Consider the following 27,239-nt stretch of genomic DNA (forward strand, 5'->3'; position numbering starts at 1 on the left):
CAAGCACTGGCCGCCGCGGCCCCGGTTGCCTCGGCTCTGCGGAGGCGAAGCCCAGCCTCGTCGCCTCCCCTTCTCCGCCTTCCACCGGCCTCGGAAACCACGCGAGAGTTCGCGAGCGGCAGAGCAAAAGCGTGAGAGCAGGCGAGGTGGGCGGGGCTAAGAGGGCAGTACCGGGCCCGCCCCCGCCTCTTCTGCCAATCAGCGGCGAGCCCCTCGTCCAGAGGGTGGGAGTACTCTCGCGGGCGTCCACGGAAGTCTCGCGAGGCTTGGCGCTCCACGGCTGCCGAGAGCGGAGGTTCTGGACCGGCCGGGGATGGGTCCGATGTGCTCGGGCTGCCGATACGAGCGGCCGCCGTCTGGGCAGCGTAGTGCTTCTGGTCGCTGAGCAGGCGCAGCGAGGGTGGGAGGCCGCCCCTGGACGCCGGGATCTCGCGGGTCCCTGTCGCCGACGGCTGAGAGGGACTGGAGCCGAGTGAGTGGAATAAGACGTGGGCGAGCCCCCGAGCCGGGCTCCCTCTCTCCGTGCTCCCGCCGAGCTCCTGTCCGGGAACCGAGGTACGGAAGATCCGTGAAAACCCCGAGCCCTCACTCGCCGCAGGGCACCCCTTCCGGGTTTGTTTTCTTCCTGCCCGGGCGCCCGGGAGCTCCGTGGGCGGTGGCGGGAGGGACTTGTCACTGTTGAATTTACCTCCGCGCGCTGCACCGTGTTGGCGACTTGGACTTCGCCGCCGTCCTGATTGATTTAATCCCGCAGTGCCCTTCCGAATTCTGTTCTGAGTTGAAGAACTGGTTTTCTCCAGAAAGATGTTCGTAAACTCCAAGTGCGTGCGTTCCTCCATTTTTCAACAGCAGTGCGGTTCTCCGCTCTCGGGAGTGATGTGTGCGGACAGGAGGAGGCTCATGTGTGTGATCCGCAGACCTTCCTTCTCCCGTTCTGAGGTTTTCTTTGAGAGACTGCTGTTTTTATGCTGCTACTTCTACGGTCAGCTACTGATTGACAAGAGGTGTCTGCTCCCAAAGAGCGGGGACTCTTCTTTCTGCCCGCTTTTCTTTTGTATCCCGACCATGATCGACAGTGCCATGCTCCTTTCCAGACCACGGACCTCAGAATTATCTAAGGTTCTGTATCTCACTCACACCGCGCCAGGTTATTTCTTCTTTCCCTTTCTTCCACCACCCCAAACGGGTGTCCCTGTGAAATGCATTATGTCCCCTGAAACTTTTTCAAGTTCTAATTTAAGCATATTGATTCATCGGGGCCTTTTACCGCACCGTCTCAAATCGTATTTTACTTCTTAGTGTCACCTTGTTGCTGCCCCTACTTCTTTACCAGGCACCCATGCCAAGCTGTTGGGTGTTTCCTCTGCCGTTGTTCGCCCGGTATAGTCCTGTTGGGATGCTTGCTTTTCCTGCTGTCTCACCCGTCTATCAAAACCCAAAACTCCCTTGGGTGACATTGATAATACAGTGAGCTCCCAGAGCTCTTGACGTAATTCTGCAGTATTTATTAGGATGTATTATATGTTCAATTATTTGTCTCTCCTGCCAGCTTGACTTGAGTCTGGAATCATGTCTTACTCATCTTTAAAACAAAAGCTAGCTCAGTGTTGGCACATAGCAAACATTATTTATGCATATATATACATATTTATAATGCAGTCATTCTAAAGAATCTGCTACAAAAATTCTTGGTCCCTTAAAAATCAGAGCATTAGAACCCGAAGGGCCTTTTTTATTTTCGGGTAACTGCCCTTTACCTGTTTTGAATATGAGCAGCCCTATATTCTATCTAACATGTATGTAATTGTACCTTTGCTATTAGTTGATGGAGGTTGTATATAATAGCATATGCGTGTGCATGCACACACACCTCATGCATCAAATGATTTTGTATTATGCTAGTATATTTATATCTGACAAGTCGAACTTTATATGACACAAATGTTTTTGACAGTGCTCAGCATATATGCATTCATGCAGAGATCCAGTGACTGCCTGTATGTTAGAAATAACTGGTTTAGGTTAGGTTAGTTCTTTGAACAGACACAGTTCTAGGTTGGTTTTGATTCACCGGTGCTCTTTCTCCCAAACTGTGTCCTTTCAGCTTTAGGAGTATCAGGTGTACTTTTTTTTTTTTTTTAATGTATACAATACTCTGTCTGTGTGCATGTCTGCAGAAGAGGGCACCAGACCTCATTACAGATGATTGTGAGCCACCATGTATGTGGTTGCTGGGGATTGAACTCAGGACCTTTGGAAGAGCAGGCAATGCTCTTAACCTCTGAGCCATCTCTCCAGCCCCTCGGATGTTCTTCATAGACCTTCAAGTACATTCATATTCATGGGGTAAAAAAGAATTTCTTTAGGTTTTTCTTAACTAAAAGCTAAAAGTAAACAGCTGGCAATTGCTGTTGTGGGTAGGTGGTGGTTTCTCTTTAATCAGCAGCAGAATGTTCTCAACCATCTGTCAGAATCAGACTGCAAATGTCTTAGTGGCAGAGTGAGCGAAAATGGGACTAAAGCAGGAAGCAAAAGTAAAGAAAACTTCTTAAAAGTCTGCCCCGAAGTCTGAGCCTCCATGTATAAAATAGTTTAGATATATTATGACTAGTTAAGACAAGCACTGAAAAAAATAGGCAGATACATTTGAGACGATTCCTTTAAATTGGAGTCTGTTTTTAAAAATTTATAGCAGAATGTGGAGAACAGTATCTCTCCCACATTACTTACAGGCCAAAAAGGGAGAGGAAGAATCTTTTAGAAAGGGTGGCAAAGCGAATTCATATTATAAAATATTTTCAGCTCTTTTGAGGTTTTGCAAATAGGAAATGAGTACACAGGCTTTCAGAGGCTGCACCACTGTTTTCTAAAATGTTAATAAGATTCGACGCTGAGTTACCTGTTTACAGTTCTTTCTGTGCAGATAGGTTTAGACTTCTGAGATGTAAAAATGTAGTTCATTTTGTTAGTCTTTGTGCAGCCTAGAGAACATTTTTAAAGTAGTTCTTTTTTAAGATCCCAACATAGTCATTGCTTAATATTAATGTATACTTAAAACAATGGCTAGATTTTTGTAGTTACATAAAATTTCAAATTTTTTTGTTTTTTAAATTGTTCTTCATGTACATCTCCCTTGGTTGACTTGAAATGAAAAAAATTAAATCTTTTAGAAGTTTCGGAGTCAGGAGATTTATTCTTTCCACCTCTGGATGCTGAGACAGTTCTAACATAGGAAGAAGCAAGTAGGGCCCTCAGGTCCAGTGTGGCTTGGAGTTCCAGTCCTGGCCCCACCAGGCTCTAACTCAGCTCCTGTGTTTGGAATCCTTGAGTCCATTTTCTCAGTGAAGAAAAAGGAGTGGCACTCGTCCTCTTGTCTAAACGGCAAAATAAGGTGGCATTTTAGGTCCAGAGATCTACCATTTTGAATTAATTAAAATTAGTGGGCCTGCCACAAACTGACAACCTGAGTTTGATCCCTGAGCCCATATGGTGGGAAGAGGGAGCCTATTCCAAGTTGTAAGTATTACCTAGCAGTTTGGGTAGGATTGTGGTGCAGGCCGTCACCATTTTATTTAAGTTTCTTTAGTGATAGTAAACATCTTCCATGTGCTTCCTCACCACCACCACCATATGCATATCTTTTAGGGTAAGTATTTAAAGTCTTTTGGCCATTTTTAAAATTAGACTTTTCTTGCTACTTTGACAGCTTTTTTTTCTTTTCTGGTTGAGTGCTCCATCAGATGTATAACTTGGAAATGCTTCCTCGAAGAAGCTTAGCTTCTGATAGTTAGTTACTCATCTGGATGAAGCCTGGTTCACCAGCGGTTTTCATGGTTTTATGTTTGTTTCATGCTGTTGGTACTGACTATCTCCACATTACAGAGATTTTCTTTGCTTCTTTTTCCCATTACTGTTTTTCATTTTATATTAAAATTTGTGCTCCGTTTTGAGAAAAGCATTCTATAAACCAAGTAAGAATTGTATTGAGATTACTCTCCGGCACATAGGTGTCTGGTTCTTCCAGTGCCATTTGTTGAAAAATGCTGTTTCTCCTTTTTTTAAAAAAATGTATGTGTGTGCACACATGTGCAGGTGCTCTTGACGATCAGAAGAGGGCTTCAGATTGAAGCTCGAGTTAGTGACACTTGGGAGTGGCCTGACAGAGTGTCTGACCTGTCATCCTCGAAGCTGACGGCCCGCACCGTAACCACTGAGCCATCTTCCTTGCACCTGGTTTCTCTGACTTGTCTTTACACTTTGCTGTTCTGTCTTTTGTCTCTGTGTAGCTCATGCTGGCCTTGAACTCACTGTAGTAATTCATGCTAGCCCCAAGCTTTCAGTGATTCCTCTGCCTCAACCTTCGCAGTGATTGAGTTACAGAAGTGTCCGCACCACACCCAGCTCCCTTTGCGCATTTTCAAAAGTGGATTGGTCGCCCTCCTGTGGGCCTGTTTCTGCGTCTCTGTTCTGTCTCCCTGTATCAGAGCCATCGTTGCTATGCTGTCTGTAAAGTGAGTCTTAAAAAGTACACTTGTATCTCTGCACGATGGTTTCGGTGATTCTAGTTTCCTTGCTTTCTATAGAAATTATAGAATCAGCTTGTCAGCTTCCAGCTGCATTGACTGATAGCTGAAAACATTTTGTCTCTGTTATACTGAGTCATTAAATCCTTGAGCACAGTGTTTTCTCCGCATAATTAGACCCTACTTTGTTTTCGGTTAGCATTTTGTAGTTGCCGGAGTATAGATCCTGTATACTTTGATTGTGCTCAAGAATGTCACTTATCTGTTATATCTGTTGTAGTGTATATGCAACCATAAATGTAACTATTTTAAATGTTTCTAGAAACATTCTTAGACACTTGTTTCTTATGAGGTTTTTGTCATTGTGGGTTTTGAGGAATTAATCCATTTAATATACATTACCTAATTTTTGTATATTTAATTGTTTTCAAATTGTCTTTGCTAGTTTATGGAAGAACAGTTGGTTCTTGTATCCTACGAACATGCTAAAATCATAGATTATAGGAATTTTATGTTTTACATTTTAGTCTTTGAAAATCTCATAGAATGTATTTTTATTATTTTCATCCTCCAACTTCTCCCAGATCTTCCCCACCTCCCTACCTACCCATTTGTGTTCTCTCTGTGTATCTCACTTGACTCCTGTCTCCTTTTAAACATTGAGAGAAATTATTTTTATTCTTTAGGATTTTTCAGTATAGCATCATGGATTACAAATCAGAACAGTTTTCTTGTATGTATCCCAGTTGATTGTTCCCCTTACCCTTATTTGCTGTGGGACAATGCTCTTGTACACTGTGAAGATTTGTCACTCGTATTGCTTTAATAAAACACTGTTTGACCTACTTAGCCAGGCAGAAAGTATAGGCAGGGCAATCAGAACAGGAGAATTCTGGGGAGAGGAAGGCAGAGATGCAGTCACCAGCCAGATGCAGAGGACGCAAGATGAAAATGCCTCACTGAGAAAAGGTACCAAGCCACCTGGGCGAACATAGACAAGAATTATGGGTTAATTTAAGTTGTAAGAGCTAGTTAATAATAAGCCTGAGCTAATAGGACAAACAGTTTACAATTAATATAAGCCTTTGTGTATTTATTTGGAACTGAACAGCTGAGGGACCAGTCAGGACAGAAACTTTCACCTACATTTATTGCTCTGGTAAACTCAACAAAATTGGTATTTGGAACATCCTTACTTGTTATAATTTTAGTGGGGAAAGTATTTAGTCTTTGTACTGTATTCATGAGAAATATTATTCTGTGATTTCTTTTTGTTTTTCTCATTCCTTTTGTTTGGTTTTGGTATCAGTAATGTTAAAATCTTTTAAATGCCGAATTGCTTTTGTAATCTAAAAGTGTTTGTTTTTCTTTTCTTTCCTTTTATTGTTTGTTTGTTTAAGGTAGGATCTCTCTTTGTAGAGCAGGCTGACCTGATGCTCATAGAGATCTATCTGCCTCTGCTTCTGGAGTGCTGAGATTAAAGATATGTGCCACCATGCTCCACATATAAGTGTTCCAGTTTCCTTAAAGAGATTGGATAGTACTATTTGTTTTGTGAGATAGGGTCTATATTGACCTGCCTGACCCTTGAACAAGGCATTGCTTTTATTACTTTTGATGTTTTGCTTTTCAATCAATTTTTAGGCTTATTTTATGTGTATGGACCTTTTGCCTGCATGTATCTATGTGCTGCAGGTGTGTGCCCATGGAGTTGGTAAGAGGGTGTCGGATCCCCTGGAACTGGAGTTAGGAATGGTCATGAGCCACCCATGGGTGCTCCTTCTACAGGAGCAGCAATGCTGTTGACTCTGAGCCATGTCTCCAGCCCTTGGTATATTTTAGGACTTGTCACTGAAGCTCTCTGGATGTGGAGCCTTTTTTGCAGAATATTTTTAAACTCTAGTTTCTTTACTATTTAAACTTGTTAGAAAATAGCTGTAGGAATTTGGTTATGTAACTACAGTGGCTATAATAGTTATAGGTCTGTTACTAGTTACCATTTCTTCTTGTATGACTTTATGTCATTTGTGGGTTTTGAGGAATTAATCTTGTCTTAGTTAGGGTTTTCAGTGCTGTGAAGACACACCATGACCACAGCAACTCTTATAAAAGGAAAACATTTGATTGAGGTGCTTACAGTCTCAGAGTCCAGTCTGTTATCATCTTGAAGGGGAGCATGGCACATGCAGACTTGGTGCTGGACCTAGAGTCCTGCATCTTGTCTCAGAGGCAACAGGAAGTTAACTGGCTGTCACACTGAGAGAAGCTCAAATCCTACCCCCACAATGACACACTTCCTCCAACAAGACCACACCTCCTAATAGTGCCACTCCCTTTGGGGACCATTTTCTTTCAAACCACCCAAATACGTTTAATCTAAATATCTAATTCATGTGTATGAGATACATTATTCTGTCCACTTGCGTTTAGAGTGAAGTATGGCTCTGTAGTGATTTCTCTTGTTCTTTAGGGGAGATGGAATAGAGACAGACTGTGTAACCCAGACTGGGCTCCTCTTGATGCGTCCACTGCAGACTCCTGGGGACCGGCTCTTTATTTGTGTTTGAGTTGGTTATTCAGTCTCTCTGGTATCTGGTCGTCCCCACCGCCCCCATTCCAGCCTATGCGTTTACTGTGTTTATTTTCTTTTTTTTTTTTTTGAGATATTTTACTAGTTTATTTTTTTCAAATATTTATTTATTATGTATACAGTGTTCTTACTGTGTTTATTTTCTTTACCTTCTATTTACTTGGGGTTTGTTCTGCCCTTTCCGTACTTTCTCAAGGTTAGGAGTTAGATAATTGATTTCAGATCTCAGACTCTAATACAAACATTTTGTGTTATGCTATAAATTTATCTTAATTATTTTGTTGAATTCTTTTCTGAGATTTCCGTTTAGTTCCTTTTCAGGGTTTTTGTTCATGTCCTGTGCTATAATTCTAACATCATTCAACTTTGCATTTTCTTAGGTCCATTGAACTGTTTGACTTAATTTTTATGTATGTGTGTGGGTGTCTGTCTGTGTGGGTATGCACACATGCATCGGAGTGTCTGCAGGGGCCAGCTTGAGTGTTGACTCCTTGGAGCTGGAGTTAAAGATGGTTGTGAGCCTCCGGTATGGGTGCTGGCAGCTAAACTACAGCCCTCTGTGAGAGTAGCAAACACTATTAACTATTCTCTTCAGTCCCAAACTGAGCTTTTTAAAAATTATCCTCCTAGAGTCTTGTTTTGCTTCCTTATTTGTTGCTTATTTGAGACAGGGTCTCACTGTGTAGCCTAGCTGTTTTGTAGCTCACCATGTAGACCAGGCTGGCCTCAAACTCACAGAGATCCACCCAGCTTTGCTGAGTTCTATAGCCAGCATTTCTTCTGTTTCTCTTCTGGAATCTGTTATAGGAAGAGACGCCCTGTTTTTCCAGATTTGTGTTTTGGTTTGGAGATTAGCCAGCCTGTTGATCAGTCTCCACTGTGTGGATTTTAGGTTATGCCTCTTAGCAGCTATGGCTGCTGCCAGGATCCACACTCAGCAAATTGCTGGAACTCTTGTTCACCCCCACCTTGCAGAGGAGAGGCTTGGTCCCTCTGGACTGTGCACCCTGCAGCAGATGGCCGGCTGTTGTGTCACTGCTGCCAAGTGTTGCCCTTGGTGACACCTTCAGGATGCAGCCGAACACCTCCTGCTTCTGTTCCATCCGTGTCCAGCATCTTGGCATCCCCTTTAGTGCTTCGTTAGAACATGCTGAAAGTCGTCTGTAGTGGTTGATGGTATTCGCTGTGGGAACTTCCTTCCCATAAGAAAAACTGAGATGATGTCACTTTACACAGGCTGCAGTAGCTCATCCAGGAGGAGGTTGAGTCTTTAACATGGCAAAGCACACAAAGACCAGCTCGGCTCTTCAGTTTTGAGTGTGCACGTGTGAGTGTGTATTGGGGCGCGGCTAGGGAGAGTTTCTACTGTCAGATTTGTGAGTGAGTGCGGGGGTGGGGGCTAGGGAGCGTTCTTACCCTCAGATTTCATGTTCCCCAGCAGGCAGTGCATGGTATTCCTAACTGCTCTTCCTCTCTATAATGAACAGCCTTAGCAAGGGAAGCTTAAGTAGGTGTCTATGATGAAACTGAGGTAAGGTGTATGCTGACCTAAGTCCTGATTTTAATTGACTCACTGGTCTCTCTCTAGCAATGAGCTGCACAATCGAGAAGGCACTTGCTGACGCGAAAACCCTCGTGGAAAGGTTGCGCGATCATGACGATGCGGCGGAGTCCCTCATCGAGCAGACCACGGCCCTCAGCAAGCGAGTGGAAGCCATGAAGCAGGTTTGACTTTTCCTGACTGATGTCATTTAACAGAGCTTCATTGACATTTGGGTGATACTTCAATCATAAATGTCTTAGTCAGTGTTCCGTTGCTGTGAAAAGACACCTTGACCACAGCAAGTCCATTATCGTCATGGCAGGAAGCATGGTGGCGTACAGACGGAGCTGGTGCTGGAGGAGCTGAGAGTTCCATATCCAGATCCACAGGCAGCAGGAAGAGAGGGGCTCACAAAGCCACACCTCCTAACCCTCTCAAATAGTGTCGCTCCCTGGTGACAGGTGTTCAGGCCGTGAGCCAGTGGGAGCCATTCTCCTTCAAACTCGCTCAAACCACCGCAATAACCTACTGCCTAATCAGATCACTTCTAACTGAAGTTTGCACAAAGCCTCACTCGTGTGTGTTTCACTTTGGACTAGGGTATATGATGTTCTATAACAGGTACATAGGTTTATTTTAAATCTATAAATTTCATCCTTCTGACAGAAATGCACATTTGAGTTAAAAATAAGTGAAATTGTTAAATCTAAATATATCTGATAAGGACCAGAGTTTTTTGTATTATATAATGTCAAGATGTTTATACTTTTCTTTCTAAGAGTACTTGGGTATTGTTTAACAACCAAATATTTTTTTAATGATGTAAGGAAATATCTAATTCTCATCCATGCAATTATTTCAAGTTCATCTTTGCTGGCATGTTTTAAATCTGCCCTTTCCGTGGGGATGAAGTAGGTTTGCTTCCTGTTAATAGCATGGGATGACATCATCCAGTAAGGACTGCCTTCAGCTGCTGTGTAAGCCATCCCCCATAAAGATTTCCAACTTTTCAAAAAGCAGCCCTAGCCGGGCAGTGGTGACGTGCACCTTTAGTCCCAGCATTGGGGAAACAGACACAGGTTCAAGGCCAGCCTGGGCTACACAGAGAAGCCCTGTCTCAGCAGACAAAGCAGCCCTGATCTAAGACTTTTCAAAAGTCACCAGGAACAGTGGAGCAAGTTCACTCAGTCTGTCTTGCAGCTGTGTCCCTAAAGTACCTGCTCCTTGACCATCCAGTCTGCTGGCAGTGAGGAGTCACAGACCTGGCAGGGATGTGTTTGACACCTGAAGTTGAGAACCAGGAATGTTATTATGAAGTCAGTGATAGCTATCCAGTAAGAATGCCTCAAGAAAAATGCATAATCTTAATTTGGATTCCTATTTTAAAAAAAAAAATTCAAAATCCAACCAGGTGTTGTGGTGCACGCCTTTAATCCCAGCACTTGGGAGACAAAAGCAGGTGGATCTCTGTGAGTTCAAGACCAGCCTGGTCTACAAAGTCAGATAGAGGACAGCTAGAGCTACTACCTACTACGGAACAGCTTTATCTCAGAATGGAGCCTGGGGCCCTGCTCATGCTAAGGAAACTGTACACCCATCCCGTCAGTCAGTGTCTTTCTAGCTTCTCAGCCCTAAAACCACTGTGCTCTCCCAGTAGGTTTGTCTGCTCTACACTCACTGTGTGAGTTGGACGTGAGCTGTATGGCTTCCGTGATTGGCTCTTACCATGTATTAAAATTCATCTGGGTTGTATTATGTGGCAGCCTTTTTTTTTTTAATTCATTGCCCAGTAATACTGCAAGGGGACACAGCGCGTCCTGTTTCTCCCCTCTTCAGTGGGTAGATACTTGAACTCCTCTTTTCCTGTTATGAGTAATGGCACTGTGGATGTTTTTCTTCCTTTGGAAGGAATGCTGAGTCATGTAATACCTCTGTTCAACTCTTGGAGGTTCTGCTCATTTATCAATTAGCAGGTAAAAAATTGCAAATACTGACTTCCCTTTTGTTGTTCTTTAATCTTTTCATTAGTATCAGGAAGAAATCCAAGAACTTAATGAAGTTGCAAGGCATCGGCCGAGGTCCACACTGGTGATGGGAATCCAGCAGGAAAACAAGCAGATCCGAGAGCTGCAGCAGGAGAACAGAGGCAAGGGGCGGGGTCTCCTGTGGCGCTGGCTGGGCACCGCTGGCTGGGGACCTGTGGTGCTGTCACAGGTCACAGGGGCTGGAGGTGGCTCCCTGGTTAAGAGCACTTGAGCACCCAGGTTCAGTTCCTGGCAGCTCAGAGCTGCCTGTCATTCCATCTCGAGGATACGACACCCTCTTTGGGGTCACGAGGTACATGTGTGATGCGCAGACATATGTGCAGGGTACTGACACATACACATGAAATAAAATAGAACCCTTTTTAAATGGGGAAATAGTCAACTGGCGTTACTTGTTAATATTTACTCTCACTTTTCTGGTCTGTGTGCGTAGACAGGAGTCACTGCTGCTTTACCCAATCCTTTCCGTCAAGTCTGCCCTGTTTAGCATTGTCTCAGCTGCTTCTCAATATCTGGGTTTTGGTTTTTATTTTGGTTTTGGTTTTGTTTTGTTTTGTTTTTAACCTGGAAAGGAGTCCCACTCCCTCCTCTGTGTCCCCCAGCCTGGCTGCTCATAGTCTGTGCCATTCTGTCTTAGCTGGAGACTTTCACTCGACTTTTCCCCCATCCTTTAGTGAACCCCGGTTAATAAAACTCAGAGACATTGGGGTTCATCCTGAAGGTCAGAAAAGCAAAACAGCCAGCCACTGGCTCCTACCTCTACCTCAGTTTAAAATGGTGATCCTGCCTTCAAGAATCTCAGAATGAGACTGAGCCTGAGAGCTGTCTTGTTTTATATTCCCCTCTAGTGCTGGATTAAAGGTGGCACAGCCAGGTTTCTATGGCAACTAGCGTGGCTACTGCGATTAAAGGATTGAAGACCACTGCCTGGTCTAAGACTGACCAGTGGGGCTGTTTTACTCTCTGGTCTTCAAGCAAGATTTATTTATTAAAATACAAGTGAAATGTCACTACACTTCAACATGAGCATTAGTCTGAACTTAGAATAAATACCATCAGGCGGATGTACAGCCTGTCCACCAGTTCAAGACAGCCAGGACTTACACAGAGAAACTCTGTCCCGAACACCAACAAAGAAATAAATAGATTTGTTTCTGTTTTTATTTCCTTGTACAGAGACCTTCAGTCAATTCCTGGTCGCCCTTCTGTCCTCATCCGCAGCTCTCCTCCACTGCAGATTAGCTTAAGGGAGCCTTTGCTCCACGCCCCTGGGTTAGGGTTCCTGTTCCTTCCGGGTTCCGCAGACGTGCTCAGGTTCATCGCAGTGCTATACTTGTGTGGAGCTTTCCCCAGGCCAGCCTTACAGTCTGAAATGATTTTTTAAGAAATGAGTTTTAAAAATGAGCACTTTAAAAAGCTAATAAGAGTTGTCTTGGTGGATCAAGGACACCTGGTGTCCGTCCCTGGCAACCCCTGGTGGAGGGTGAAAGTCAATTGCAGTTGTCCTGTGACTCTGTGCATGTGCACGACATGGGGACAAACATACACACACACACAGCATAAAACTTACTTCAGTAAAATATGAGGGGCTTCTTTGTTGCATGTTTCTTTTTAAGATTCCTGTCTGTCAGTGTTTGACATAATCGTAACTCATCTGAATAAAGCACGTTGTTCTCGCTAGAACTGCGGACATCCTTGGAAGAGCACCAGTCTGCCCTGGAACTGATAATGAGCAAGTATCGAGAGCAGATGTTCAGATTGCTCATGGCGAGCAAGAAGGATGACCCAGGTATAATAATGAAGTTAAAGGAGCAGCATTCAAAGGTAATCCCTTCTATGAATTTGACTTGAAATGAAAACGAGGGACATTGTTAACCTATGTTCAGATTTTTTAAAGAATGAAGATAATCTACTAAAATTCTTGTGATAGGATATATACTACCTCCTTTTTCTTTCTTTTTTTTTCCCCACGACAGGGTTTCTTTGCATAACCCTGGTTTCTCTGGAACTCTGTAGATTAGGCTGGCCTCAAATTCAGAGACCCTCCTGCCTCTACTTCCTGAGTGCTAGGACTAAAGGCATGTGCCACCGTACCCAGAAATATCTCACATTTTTAGTTGACATTTTTTGTTGTCGTCATCTCCCCATCCCCATTTCTCGTTATGTATTCTTTTTTCCTTGGCTTATTCTTCTAACTCCCGTTACTTCTGAGTAGTAGGGTCTTATTATCTCGCTCTGGCTGTCTAGGAACTCACTATGTAGACCAGGCTAACATTAAAACCAACTGCCTCTGCCTCTCTGTTGGTGTCCTTAGTAACTTTAAAACGGTGTGTGTGTGTGTGTGTGTGTGTGTGTGTGTGTGTGTGTTCAGAAATACTTTTTTAAAAATAAAGGTACATTCAGTTCAAAATTATTTTTGTAAGATTCTCTGTCCCCCCTCTCCCCCAAGACAGGGTTTCTCTGTGAATCTTTTGGGGGGTCTGTCCTGGAACTTGCTCTGTAGACCAGGCTGGCCTCGAACTCAGACCCACCTGCCTCTGCCTCATGAGTACTGGGATTAAAGGTGTGTGCCACCACCACCCAGCTGAGTCTCTGTTTTTAAGTATTATTTTTTTCCAGTAATTTTGTAATGGTACCTGTTACACAAACAGAAACTGAAATGCTTTTAAAGTCTGAGCTGCTGAGTGTAGATTGTTTTCCTGAAGAGTCCAGTCTGAATGGAGGCCACTCATTCTCATGAAATCCGTGGGGCTGGGGGCACTGCGTGCTAGCTGACATTTTAGAAGCGAAGCTGGAGTGGTTAGAATATTGCAGTCGTTTTACAGCTGCTGTCAAGATAAGCAGAATAGTCGCTGCTGCCTACTTTACTGAATGTAGTTAACATTCAGTAAGCATGCAGTAACATGCAGTTAGCCAGTGGGAGCTGAAGACATTAAACTAGATTGGATGATGTAACCTACTTACGACTAATGTTGAAGAGATAGTAATCGTTATATATATATTTCTCGATGATTAACACATTTTCGATTCTTTAAAATACTTCCTTGTTGATGTCTCTAGCATTTTTAAATTATTCCATCGAAATTAAGTACCTACTAGGATTCTCTGGGTGAGTTACACATATTAGCCGCCTCTTGTGTCAATTAGAAGAATAAAGAGCTAAAATTGGGCTGGACGATTAGGTATTTATAATTTTCATGCCCTAACAAAATGGAAGTCCTTCGGTGTTTAATTGGTCTTTTGAAAATAAAAGCTGTAGTTGATGTTAGTATTTGTTATGGAGTATTTCAGTGTATATCTAAGTCAGGTATGGTAACACCAGCTCTTTAATCCCAGTACTTGTAAGACAGAAGCAGGAAGGTTGATGTTCTAGGCCAGCCTGGCTACGTGAGATTCTGGTTTAATTCTACCCTCCCTCTCCAAAAATTAAGTAAATCTGTAACTAAGGGTTTTTTTTTTTTAATATATATAAGTATAGCGGGCGATGGTGGCGCACGCCTTTAATCCCAGCACTTGGGAGGCAGAGGCAGGCAGATCTCTGTGAGTTCGAGACCAGCCTGGTCTACAGAGAGCTAGTTCCAGGACAGGCTCCAAAAGCCACAGAGAAACCCTGTCTCGAAAAACCAAAAAAAAAAAAAAAAAAAAAAACCTATATATGTGTGTGTGTGTGTGTGTGTGTGTGTGTGTGTGTGTGTGTATAAAGAATAATTGAAATGCAGTCTTGAAATTCTAAAAGGCCCTCTTCTTTTACAATTTGAAAAATAAAATTTTGAAGTTTGAAAGAAGAGTGAATACCACCACCAAATAAATAAATGAAATAAATATGTGGAGTAAGATCTTGACAGTTCCATGTTGTAGCAACTGTGGCAGAGCGAGTGTTTTCTGTAGCCCATTAAGAGCTAGAGGCCTGGCTCCATGGTAGAACATGTGCTTAGCATACCTGAGGCCCTGGGTTCAACGCCCCACCCTCCATATACAAACCCACTGGGTGTCCGTTCATCTATGCTATCCTGTTAATCAAAAAGTTAAATAGCCATGACCCTTCGGTTAATTTGTTGTGTAGGTTGAGTTCATCTAAGTGCTGATCCCTGCCTTCCAAAAAATGACTGTTCAGTTATTTGCTATTAATTCTAACTAATACATATTAATGTTTGTGGTTTTGATTTTTCCCAAAAAGGAGGCACTTTGGCTCAGTAAACCAAACATTTAGTACCACCTGCATTGGCTTAGTCACTATGGGCAGGAGCAAGAGGAGTGAAGGGATATGTCTGTCACAGTACTGTTGAGCTGGGTGTGATGGGAGGGCATGGGGAAATGAGTCATCGCTACAGCAGTGGGGGAGCAGTCCTGGAGAAGGAGAACCTTTACACTAGCCTTGAATTAGCTCTACAGGAGTCGGGGAGTGCACAGGCAGAGAAACAGATGCAGGCACAGCAGTGCCGCCGTCTAGACTGTGTAGGCGCCAGTGATCTCCTGTGCCTAAACACAGACATGATTCTGCGGCACACGAGGGGCTGTGGAGCGTGCGCCCCCGCTCACCTGGAGCTATGTGAGTCCATATTAAACACCAGAGAACATAACTCTGTCTCATCCACAGACTTCTACACTATTTTTAACAGGTGCCTTTTTGGAAATTTTTAAAAAAACAAACATTCCAACAGTCGGCTAACACGCATGAACTAACACTCATCCAGTTTTTAAATTATGGATGAAGTCCGCATTAACATTATAACGACTCTGTACTACAGATTGACATGGTACACCGTAACCACTGCGGAGTCTTCCTCGAGGCGTCTCGGCACATCCTCGAAGCACCTCAGCGTGGACTGGAGAGGCGGCACTTGGAAGCAGATCAGAATGTACACTAAATCAGTCAGCTTCGGGGATGGGCGGAAGCGGGGTCCGTTTAAGAAGCTGTTTTAGTTTGAATTGCTCTTCCAGATTAGACCAGCAAATAACCAAAATCAGTCGAAGAACAGTATGCTTTTCAAGGCCGTGCTGCCGAGTCTAAAGCTGTTTGTCCCTATGCTGGGTGTCACTGTCTGTTAGTGACAGAGACTTGGCTGCTTACCAGCCATCTTTTGTTTGTTCTCACTAGATGCCACTGTGGTCTTTGCTGTCATAAGACAGTGCATTTCTGACATTAATGTAGATCTCTGCTTCTGAAGCCAGATCGGTCTATGTAGCCAGTCCCAGGCTAGCCAGAGCTGTGCAGTGAGACCCTATCTAAAAAAGAAAAATGTATTTTCTTGATATTAACTTTAGCCTTACATTATAAAAGGCTGGTTTATAAAATGTAAAATTTTTGTTTTTAATTAATTGTAGTTCTTTGGTTTGAGTTCACAAATAGAAATTCAAAATGCCTTTTGAATTTATAGCTGTACATAGTGATGCTTTCTGAAGATCTGGGCTGTTGCTGCAGAGTAGAAATAATAAATATTATTTATCTATTGTTAATATATTTTTATATCATGTATACAGTGTTCTGCCTGCAGGTCAGAAGAGGGCACCAAATCTCATTACAGATGGTTGTGAGCCACCATGTGGGGACTGGGAATTGAACTTCAGGACGTTTGGAAGAGCAAGCAATGCTCTTAACCACTGAGCCATCTCTCCAGCCCTTGTTAATATATTATTAATAATAATGACTAGTTATTATTGATAATAAGACAGACTTGGAAGTGGAAAGGTGTCAAGACAGTTGCAGGGTGATGTGCTGACATTTGGGTTTAGAGCTAAAGTTTTTGCTTTGTGTCTCTTAAAAGAAGTGTGGTTCTTACGTCTAGTAAGTGAATTGTTCACGGGGCCTACAATGCATGCTAAGCATCATTGTGTCTTTTCCTGATGATCTTGTTAAAACAGACTCTGCTGAAAAGTCAGCGGCCTTTTTTTCTTCCATTTTAAAGGCAATATTATATTGGCTTCCTATGTTTACACCTATGTCGGTGCCATGCACTGCGCAGATTGTAAGTTGAGGAAGCTGCTGCGTTTAGATTGGCACTGTAGTCAGTTATCCGTGTGTGTCCTCGGTGACTTTGTGGGGCTGCAGAGAATGGCTAGCATTTGCCCTGGGGACAGCTTTGTGCCACAGGCTAGTCCAGAGCTGTCCAGTCCACCTCTGATGTGGGGGTACTTAGCCACCATTAAGACAGAGGCTGGGAGTGGAGCCCTGCTGTCAGTCCCCAGAACTAAACACAGAAGGGCCTACATCTTTTTCTTTAGGGTTAGTAACTGGAGCTGGGGTGTAGCTCGGTGATGGAGTGTTTGCCTGGTTTATTGAGAAAATTATTATCAGGCTTCCGTCGATTTTTTAAACTCCATTGTCTCCTTCACCTGTCAGGGATGGTATCTTATGACGGGTTGTGCTTCTGCTGCTTGGCGTAGTGCCTGATACGTCACAGAGGTGCAGAAAATAGGAATGAGAGAGAATTTGTAAAACTGACTAATATGGGTATCTATATCATGTGGAAATTGGTTCTTTTTTATCAGGCAAAAAAGCACTTACGGTTTTAATACTCTGTAGCAGTTCGTTAATTTTGCTCAATAATTCTTGTTCAGCAAACACTAAATAAATAATAGATGGATGTAAACACTATCCTTCCTGTTCTTGAGGAGGATTGTCGTCTAGAATGGCTCTCTTGGTTGGCTGGGGATCAGCTTATAGGCATTAATACTGCAGACGAGACTGAATCAGAGACTTTCTTTCCTATCACTCTAACCATAGGACATGCAGCTGTAAAAGAGACTCCTTGGTCGTTATGAAACACGTGAAATGAATGAACTGGTTTGCTGTAGGGTGGATTATACTGTGGTGCCTTAGCCTTAATTATTCTATTCTTTTTTGCCTTTTTTTTTTTTTTTTTTTTTTCCCCCTTCAGTTTCTCAATGTAGTCCAGCTGTCCTGGAACTCACTCTCTAGACCAGGCTGGTCTCAAAGAGATCCTCCTGCCCCTTTAATTCTGTTGTTAACACCGGATGTCCACCCAGCTCTGTATGCCGCGTGTCACAAGGCAACATGAGGATGTCATAGCGTTAGGTGGCAGTGCCAGTGACGTCTTCCTCTGACTTCCGTGTCCTCTTCCTTGCAGGAGTTGGAAGCACATGTTGACCAGATCGCCGAGATGGCAGCGGTGATGAGAAAAGCCATTGAAATTGACGAACAGCAGGGTTGCAAGGAACAGGAGCGAATTTTTCAACTCGAAGTGAGTTTTAAACTTCAGCCACGGGTGGAAAGTATCCCTGCAAACACTCAGCCAGAGAACGGTCCCAATCTTAACACACCCACTCTTTGAGTTGGTGGTAATGTTTCTGAATCTGGGTGCTGGTGATAGTGTATAATGCAGAAATCTGGGGTCATCAGTGACATATGAACACATCAGGAGTGAGAAAGCTGATCTTTAAAACAGGCGTGGTGGCACACGCCTTTAATCCCAGCCCTGAGGAGGCAGGGGCTGTCTAGGAGAAATTCTGTCTTGAAAGAAAAGAGAAAGTTAAGTTTTGAGTCTGTAGTGTGTGTGTGTGTGTGTGAATTTCCTTGATTTCATAATTTTTAAAACTTAGTACTTTATGCTAAAGATCATGTTATAGAAAAATGTTTTATAATGTACAAATAAAGCCAGGTGTGGTACCCCTTTAATTCTAGCACTTGGGAGGCAGGAGGATTAGGAATTTAAGGTTGAGTTCTAGGCTAGACTGGACTACATGAGATCCTGTCTCAAAAAAAAAAAAAAAAAAAAAATGGATGTGCTGGAGAGCTGGCCCAGCAGGTAAACGGTTACTGCAGTGCATGAGGCCCTGACTCTGGATCCCCATGTTCAGGCCCATGGCTAGCCAGACCGTAAGCGCAGGCTCAACAAGACATCCTGTCTCAGAACAAAGAGGAGTGCTGGAGAGGAAAACTCCTGGCATCAGCCTCTGCCTCCACATGTACACACACATAGAGCACATACACCCAAAAAGTAAAATTTGAAATGTTCTGCTTGAAGTCATGACCAGGAAATCCCTTACAGATGGCCATAAGGCCTGTGTGTCTGTCCCTGAGCACACAGTGTGCTCTATCTGTGCTTCAGGGCAGACTGCTGAGGCCAGAAGCAGCTGTGGAGAACAGGTTATAAGGTGACAAATTCTTACAGTGCCAGATAATCATTTACATTTCTTTCTGAAACAATAACACCTCGGCTGGGAGGGAAACACAGTAACTACCTCAAGGTATTATTTGTATGAATTTATAACTAGTCTGAGTTATGGGTGTTTGCATCTCCAGTCTGTTTGCAGAACAAGCTCATTTCTCCCTCCTTACCAGCTCCATCTGCACACATTAAGACTTGTAGCTTGCCAGGCAGTGGTAGCACACGCCTATAATGCCAGCACTTGGGAGGCAGGGGCATGTAGGTATCAGTGAGTTCTAGGCCAGCCTGGTCTACAAAGCGAGTTCCAGGACAGCCAGAACTGTTACACAGAGAAACCCCGTCTCACCCCCCCCTCAAAAAAAAAAAAAAGACTTGCAGCTCTAAGGAGGTTGAATACTGACTCTGTGCCTTTAACAGCATTTGAAATCTGGTTTCTGTTTTTGGGACAGGGTCTTATTGTGTTGCCCTGGCTGGTCTAAAACTTTGCTGTGTACACCAGGATGACCTCAAACTCATAGAGATCTTCCTTCCTTGGTCTCCCAACTGCTGAGATTAAAGGTGGGGTTACTACACCGAGCTTTGCATCTGTTTAGATTCAGGTTGTGAACTGTCTGTAGCACGTAGTACATGTATGTGATCACAGGGCCTGCCTTTCATGCTGCACCTTCACACGTCTGGCTTTTAGAGGTGCCGTATACGAATCTTATGGTGGCCCAAACGTTGGTCTGTGTGCACGGGGTATAAGCCATCTTCAGTTCTACTTGTCTCCTTACAGCAAGAAAACAAAGGCTTGCGAGAGATCCTTCAGATAACCCGAGAGTCCTTTCTGAACCTTCGGAAGGATGATGCATCAGAGAGTACATCCTTATCTGCCTTCGTGACTAACAGCGACCTGAGTCTGAGGAAGAGCTGAGTGGCTGGCTCTCTGCGCGGTCACTGGCATGGGCTCAGAAGTGAGTGGATGAACGAACACAAACGCAGCTCAGCCAGCCTGTGCCCCTCTCCTGTATGTACAAGTGCAGCGGCAGAGACAGGAGTGGACAACCGTGGTGGTGAACTAGACTGCAGAGTGTGAGTGAGGGTGGAAGAGCGAGCCTCACAGTGCTGCTGGGCGCTGCGCGTCACCCTGAACTCTCCCAATAAACGTTTGGAAGTCCTGTATTAGCCCTTTTAATGTAAGGTTTGCTGTGGTTTCTGAGTGGAAGACTTTGTCCTAAGTCTTGTCCCTCCTGTTGAGTCTCCGAACAGCTTATGTACCACGAGGCTTCCGCCTTGGTCTCCTGTCAACCTTTCCCATTTGTTGTCCGTTCAGGCGCAGAGGCTCTAGGAATGTGTTACTCGCACCACACACAGAAGGCGTCCACTTACACCATCCCTAGTGCCCATTTCTTTCAGCTGCGGTTGTTCATGACTTGCTTTAGTGTATGCGGTGCCAGCTCAGGAAGGAAAGAGAAGGAATATTACTTTCTAAGAAAGACAGCCGTATATAGACACATTTAGTAGGTTAAACTACTTTGAAAGAATGTTTATGGTTCTCAGTTAACAAACTGGCTTTTCTTCCTCTCTACTTGATGTTTAAGGATATGTGACTGCTCGCTGGTGGACAGTTGACATATTTAATGTGTCAAATGGGTATGGTAATCTCCAAGTAAATTTGGAATTCCTTTGTTTTTATTTAAGAAATTACTCTTCAGATACTTAAAAAGTAGATGCAGGTTCCAAGAACAAAGTTCTGGATGGACCTAAGTCTAAGCCCCATTTGCTTGGCTCTTATAACCTGTGAGGTTTTCCCTACAACCTGTGACTCAGAAAAGGGCAGCAAAGTGCAGACCCCTAAACATTATCCTGTGCAGTTAAAAAATAATCATATTTACAATATGTAAAGCTTTTGAAGGCCACAAGGTACAGAGTGTGCTTTATCACCAATTGAAACTTAATTGTTACTGTGTAGTGATCAGAACTACAGGATAAAAGGTTGTGATATATGGCTAAAAATATAGTCTTATGTGTCAGATTCATATTAAGTTAGCACAAACAGAATGTGTTACTTTCAAGTATATCATTTGTTAAGGAAATATTACTTTGCATTATAATTTTACATATTATTTCATGTATTGGTAAAATTCAAAGGACTTCGTGATGAGGTGAGCGGGGTCACAGCTGCTAGGGAAGGGCCAGTGCCCCGACGTTCAGCACTTCTCCTGCGGAACCCTCATAGTTTATGCATACATGAATTTATTGCTGAGATTTTTCTATTGAAGAGTGCCCTAATGTAATGGTTTGTTTATTTGCTCGTGCGGGCCAGAAGAAAGCCTAAAAAGAAGAAAGCTGCACAGCTGATGGGTCGGAGGCAGTGCGTTGAGCAGCTCTGTTGTAAAATGTACTGAGAAGTAGTTATTTTTATTAAAAAAAAAAAAAATTCTCCTTTGTCTTGGGTATGATTTTAAGGTTGTGAATATTGAAAGACATTTGCTTTGTTTTTAACAACTGTTTTCCAACACCACCTCCCTCCAAAAAACAACTTTATGCTTACATCTCAGAGTGTGTGCTGAAGAGGGGCCTATTTTATCAATAAAGACGAGTGTTTAAAACTGGGACAACCTCAGCTTTAATATCAAAACAAAGCTTACATTTCTTAAAACACAATCTGCTTTTGAAGCTTATTCTCTTTGCAGGAGGGATGGGTGGTGCTGGGGTTTCTGTATGCATACATTGTATGTGCTCTGTGTGCTCTGTGTATGTAACCGTTCTGTGCTCACTCTCTGTATGTGCTCTGTGTGCACTCTCTGTATGTGCTCTGTGTGCTCTCTATGTATGTGCTCTGTGTGCTCTTTGTATGTGCTCTGTGTGCACTCTGCATGTATGTGCTGTGTGCACTCTGCATTCTGTGCTCTGTGTGCTCTCTCTATGTATGTGCTCTGTGCACTCTATGTATGTGCTCTGTGTGCACTCTGCATGTATGTGCTTTGTGTGCTCTCTATGTGCTCTGTGTGCACTCTGCATGTATGTGCTCTCTGTTGACTATGTGCTCTGTGTGCACTCTACATGTATGTGCTCTCTATGTGTTCTGTGTGCACTCTGCATGTATGTGCTCTGTGTGCACTCTGCATGTTGCGTCACTAAGCTGTCCTCAGCCCCTAGACCGTTTGTGCTAGTACATAAGAGAGAAAAAAGGGTGTGTGTGCGTGCATGTATGCTTGTGTGCATGTGTATGTGTGTTCACCTATGCGAGTGCCTTATTCCTGTGTGGTGCTATAACTCCTCTCAGTTCTTCCGCGGTCTCCCCAATCTAACCTATGGAGTATTTTAATTCCCTGGGACTCTCGGACACTGCTCTGCCCGGAGCTCTCACAGCCTGCACACTAACCCCTAGAGACATGTCAGACTACACTGCCCAAACCTCTGTAGTCTTCCCCATCCTTGTAAGGGTACAAAGATGGTGGCATCTTGGACCATAGTCTTTTTATGTCTTACATTGAGTTTGTTAGCAGATCCTGCTGGCTGTACACTGGAACATAGCTGCTAGCCTCGTCCCAGCCACAGAGGAGTGGATGATAGCATGCAACCTCAGCCTTGCGTTCTTTTCCCATTCCAGCAAAATCAAACAACTAGCCACTTCCTCAAACAACGGAAGTCTTCATCAAGTGCCTGCAGTTAACCCTGTGCTCACAATAGAATTACTAATCCTGAACACAGGCCCTGTAAGAGTAAGACTGCGAGAAGCTGCCTGGGACCCAGGCTTGTACTTTGTGTGGACTCACACTCCACCAGGAATCTGGCCAACTGCTGTTCAGTGTTATCCCAGGTTTCTTAGCTGCCAGCCTGCTCTAGAAGAGTTTCTGACCAGCCTGTGAGATCTGGAGCTGATCGAGGTCTGCGCTGCCATAGGCCATGCTGGGCTCAGACAGCTCGGTTGTCCTCAGCCACATAGAGAGCTCAAGGCCAGTGTGGGCCACCTGAGATCCTGTCTCAAAAGTTAATGAAACTTAGAGGCTGGAGAGATGGCTCAGCTTCTGAGAACACTGGCTGCTCTTCCAGAGGACCCAGGTTCAATTCCCAGCACCCACATAACAGCTCACACGTGTCTGTAGCTCCAGTTCCAGAGTCTGACACCCTCACACAGACATAAGCAGGCAAAACACCAATATACATAAAAATTAATCATTAAGAATTTTAAAAGTATATATATGTTATTATGTAAACTATAACATATCCTGGATTTTCTTCACTTCCTACCAATCTTAAGCTGAGTTTCTAAAACAGCCATTTTTCCAGATTAGATAGTTTTGTTTGTAAGCACAGACTTGACCAGTGTAAACTAGAGACGTCACAATAGGAAGGCCTTAAGTGTTTTTTTCAAAATAGGTATTTATTACAAATATTATACAAGTGGTTAAAAGTCATGAAAATTTAAAAATGGCTTGTATTCTCCCTCCAAGAAAGCCTATTCCTCTTTACAACTCTGACTGGCCGTTTGTCCGGGCAGACAGGATCTCTCTCCGACAGACAGGATCTCTCCGACAGACAGGATCTCTCCGACATTCTCGCAACTGCAACAGGCATGTGAGAGAGATGACTATAGGCTATTTTTTCTTCAAAAAAAAAAATAATATTGTCTGCTGAAAACAGACAATAATAACAGAATACTAATTCTTTTTAAACAAAAGTGGTTCATTTTATAATTTTTTTTTCATTAAGTTTTATCTTCAAAACATGTTTTCAAAACCCAGCCTAAAGACTCCTCCCATTACCTGAAATTTCCGTAACTGACTGTACCGGGAAGAGACTAAAAGCAGCATCAGGAAAGCGGTGGCTACCTCACTAACGAGCACCACACAGCCACACTGTCACTCTGTCCTCGTGCATGTCAGGGGAGCCAGCTCCCGGCCCACAACCCCGTCCTGAGGGGGGTGTGCAGCCCTCAGGAGCAGCTCCTGAGTACATTCATTCTAGCTGACTCCCTCTGAGCTTCAGAGCACAGGAGCCGGGTAACAATGCACAGGGCGCGAATGCAGCTGCCCCACAGCACTGGGAAGTAAAAGTTTCATGGTGGTGACACTACAAAGTAACCAGCTTGTCCTGACAGATGTCCACTCATCTGAGCAATTTAAGAGAAAGGTCAGCAGACAACACTGCTCTAAATGGCCCCCAAACAAAAACAGGCCTTCATTTGGGCTATAAATAACTTATCCATATAAAAGCTCTATTACCTTTAATAAACTGAGCTATTTCAATTACAGAAATAACTTAGTTATATAAATTACCACTTCAAGTCTAAGAGGCAAAACAAGGAATTTATGTTGATACATTTTAGGATAGTTTGCCACTGTTTATTAAAATAACGTGTTTAAATACTGGAAGAAATGAAGGGTTCCTGACTTAAACTGAGATGCAGCCACGTAATCAGACTGCTTTCAGTGAAAAGGGGGAGTTACTTTTAATCTTAACAGTCAGGGGCCCAGAATGAAATCCCTAAAGATCCCTACACACAAAGCAAGTAACCACCCACTGCCAGCCTTCACCTCCACAGTTCACACTGAGTCAAAACTGCTCAAGAAGCTGTGAGAGAAAACAGGGCTTAAGGGAGAACTGACATTTTTATTTTTTGGTGTAGTTTATAAAACACATCAATCATATTCATAAACCAAAGGTAACTTCTAAAGACTGTGGGAAATGAGTACACCCAGCCGTTTGATGACTTCTCATCGTCACCTAGAATCCTGACTCCACTACTGTACATCAACAGGGCCATCACTGACCATAGCCGACCCTACACTGGTCCTGGGGCAGCCGGGCGGTCTGGATGAGGATGCAAGAGGAAGGCACACTGACCAAGCCCTCCCTCTCCGCCTTCTACAGGAGCAGGGGCGTCCGCTCTCCAGCCGGCTGCTCCCTCTGAAAGAACTCCTTGATGTGAGCAAATCCGCCGTACAGCCTCTCTCTCAGCGGAGGGATGTGGTGACTGGGGTCCAGAATGTTCGTCACCCTGCGTTCTCGCTCTTGCTTCCACAGCTTGTAGGGGTGGGGCGGGAAAGGCGGCTGTCCCCTTTCTCTTCGGATCTGCAGTGTGATCCCACTGACGGCCAGCATCCCCCACACAGCCAGGACGATGAAGTCTAGAGGAAAAAAATACCTTGTACTTGTGGGTTTTCTGTTGCGAATTGTTTTGTTTTTGAGACAAAGTCTCTAAAGCTCAGGCTGTACTTAAACTTGGGAAATCCTCCTGTCTTACCCTCCTGAACACCAAGATTACAGACATGAGCCACCAAATCCAGATATTTTTATTAAAAAAAAAAAAGTATAGCTGGGCGATGGTGGCCCACAACTCTAATCCCAGCACTTGGGAGGCAGAGGCAGGGGGATCTCTGTGAGTTCCAGGACAGCCAAGGCTACACAAAGAAACTGCCTCAAAAAAAAAAAAAAAAAAAAAAAAAAACCTTGTATATGTGCAGTGTATGCAGATTCATGAGTGTGGAGGCCTGAGCGGGCAGCCGGTGTCTTTCTATATCTCTCGCCCCCTTGCTGTTTGGACAGCCTCTCCCATTGAATATGACCCAAGAGCAAGCCCCACCCACTGTCACGCTTGGCTTTTTCCATGGGTTCCAAGGATCTGAACTCAGGTACCCACTGGGCCACCTCTGCAGCCCTGGGTTCTCTTTTCTTTCCCCTCCTTGTCCCTTTCTTTTTCCTCCCTCACCCCTTCTATTCCTTTTGTTTCAGATGGGATCTTAGTTCTGTAGCCTGACTTGGAACTCACTGTGAGCCTGTGCTAGCCTCAAATTCATGGCAATCTGCCTCAGATCCTGAGGGCTGGGAGTGCTGTGTGTACCACCACACGTGGCTCTGAACTGTGTAACATTTAGTGTGCCACTGCACTACCCTTCCCGGACTAAATCCACATCTTCTTTCCCATGTTGGACTTGTATCCAAACATGTATTTTGCACTTACAAACCAAGGCTTGTTTTCAAAGTAGGGTCTCATACAGCATCCAGACAGTTGAAGCAGGGAGTGAAAAGTCGGCCGTGGAGCTCCCTGGAGCTCCAACCTTACATAGACATGCAGTACCCACAGGCGTGGCTGCCCTAGTAACTCTCCATATAAACCAGTCCATTCCCAGGGGGGTGACCTCACACACAGGGAACAAAGGATGGCGTGAGGTGATACCCCAGATTCCACTGAGCACCCAGCAAAGATGTAGCGATGGGAATTACATCGCTTGTGCTGGGTGCAGACTTGGGGTCACACAAGCTCTTGAAGCTCCTGCCCAGGCTCTGTAATTACACTGTTTCTCCACGCGGAACTCTGGTGGGATGGATCGTGTGGTGGAAACTTTAGGACAGGGGTAGACACCTCCACCCCAGGGAGAGAATCCTTTGAACATACGGTACCACTTCTGACCTCTCACCCCAAGGGGTAGATCTGGACTATCGCTAAACAGCGGCAAAGATCAGCCCTAAAACTCTCCACAGCCCTGGCTGTGCTGTGCCTAAGACTCTAAGATGCGCTCTTTTGCGCTGTGTCTGACCTTTTCTGAAACCAACAGTCTGAAAACTGTAAATGCGGTGCTCATTTGTTTCCTTTGGAAGGTTAACAAAGGCCACCGTGTGTTGGGGTTCACACCTGCCCTCTCTGTAAGGCTTGAGACAGGATGATCACTGTGAGTTTGAGGCTAGCCTTGGCTACAGAGTAAGACCCTGTCTCAAAGACAAATTAAGATGGAAGATTGGTAATGAACAAAAATCTTCTAATTAAGGTAACTGCATGATCACTGATTAAAAATTAACCGAATTGTCAATAAGGAAACAAAGGAATACGTTCTAAATTAAATTAGGGTACCATTCTCGTGTCGAACAGCTTCCCGATCTGAGAATGGACAGGGGAGCCCACTAACAAGGCCTGCTTAGAGGTTTAGGAGACATTTGAATCCTCGCTTACTGGTAGGGCACACTCGTGGCATCTGTACCGTGTTTCCTCCTCCAGCCCCAGGCGATGCCTGCGCACTCCCTGTAGGCTGGGCTAGCAAGCACACTTGAACATCACTGTGATTTCTGGGCTGAGGAGACTTACCATTAGTCTGGAAAGGCGCTCTGAGGAGAGCCCCTCGGAAAGCTGTGTTGAGCGCCCTCCTGAGGACGTTCAGGGTGATGTAGGAGAGGCTGGTGAACGCGTAACTGTCAACAGCCAACACCACAGAGTAGGAGCCCAGGACTCCACAGGCCAGGATGTTCAGCTGCAGAAGAAGAGAGACAGTCATCACCCACACAGCAAGGCCAGCCTCAGCTCTCACCACTGCCCGGGGTTATGGGAAGGGCTCACATCTTAGCAATCACAAGGGCTAGTGAAAAAGCAAGGTAAAAACCACATTTGTTGTCCATAATGGAATTTATTTGAGAATTTCAGACAGTATA

The 27,239-nt window shown here is 44.2% G+C and overlaps 2 protein-coding genes across 5 annotated transcripts in view; one reads left to right on the top strand and one right to left on the bottom strand.

Annotated features, from left to right (window-relative positions):
- The first annotated feature begins 282 nt into the window (after positions 1-282).
- Fgfr1op2 (FGFR1 oncogene partner 2) lies at positions 283-21,251 on the top strand. Of its 2 annotated transcripts, XM_050164727.1 has the most exons (7): positions 283-555; positions 8,702-8,838; positions 10,685-10,802; positions 12,383-12,525; positions 15,450-15,560; positions 17,790-17,903; positions 19,606-21,251. In XM_050164727.1, exons 2-7 carry the CDS (start codon positions 8,704-8,706, stop codon positions 19,741-19,743), a joined length of 759 nt encoding a protein of 252 aa, XP_050020684.1. In that variant the 5' UTR covers positions 283-555; positions 8,702-8,703; the 3' UTR covers positions 19,744-21,251. The 2 variants fall into 2 exon arrangements, with proteins under 2 accessions (XP_050020684.1, XP_050020685.1); XM_050164728.1 differs by lacking the exon at positions 15,450-15,560 and having other exon boundaries at positions 286-555.
- Positions 21,252-23,178: 1,927 nt separating this feature from the next.
- Tm7sf3 (transmembrane 7 superfamily member 3) overlaps positions 23,179-27,239 on the bottom strand; it is a 29,492-nt gene continuing 25,431 nt past the window's right edge. For 2 of the 3 annotated variants that reach the window (XM_050164682.1, XM_050164680.1), the window contains 2 exons: positions 26,899-27,061; positions 24,135-24,946 (listed from right to left, as the gene is read on the bottom strand). In XM_050164682.1, the coding sequence (XP_050020639.1) occupies positions 24,684-24,946; positions 26,899-27,061 (426 nt within the window). In that variant the 3' untranslated portion in view covers positions 24,135-24,683. Of the gene's footprint in view, positions 23,381-24,134; positions 24,947-26,898; positions 27,062-27,239 lie in introns of those variants that run through there. The other variant, XM_050164681.1, reaches the window with a different exon arrangement.

Source organism: Alexandromys fortis, unplaced genomic scaffold (assembly GCF_014885135.2).
Source record: "Alexandromys fortis isolate MF-2015 unplaced genomic scaffold, M_Fortis_MF-2015_v1.1 scaffold_153, whole genome shotgun sequence".
NCBI lineage: Eukaryota > Metazoa > Chordata > Mammalia > Rodentia > Cricetidae > Alexandromys > Alexandromys fortis.

What these genes read in the sequence shown, in the direction of transcription:
- Fgfr1op2 (XM_050164727.1), top strand. Translation starts at nt 8,704, where the DNA reads ATGAGCTGCACAATCGAGAAGGCACTTGCTGACGCGAAAACCCTCGTG. An exon ending in GAGTGGAAGCCATGAAGCAG is followed by an intron (nt 8,839 to 10,684) that starts GTTTGACTTTTC and finishes TCTTTTCATTAG; the next exon opens with TATCAGGAAGAAATCCAAGA. An exon ending in GCTGCAGCAGGAGAACAGAG is followed by an intron (nt 10,803 to 12,382) that starts GCAAGGGGCGGG and finishes TGTTCTCGCTAG; the next exon opens with AACTGCGGACATCCTTGGAA.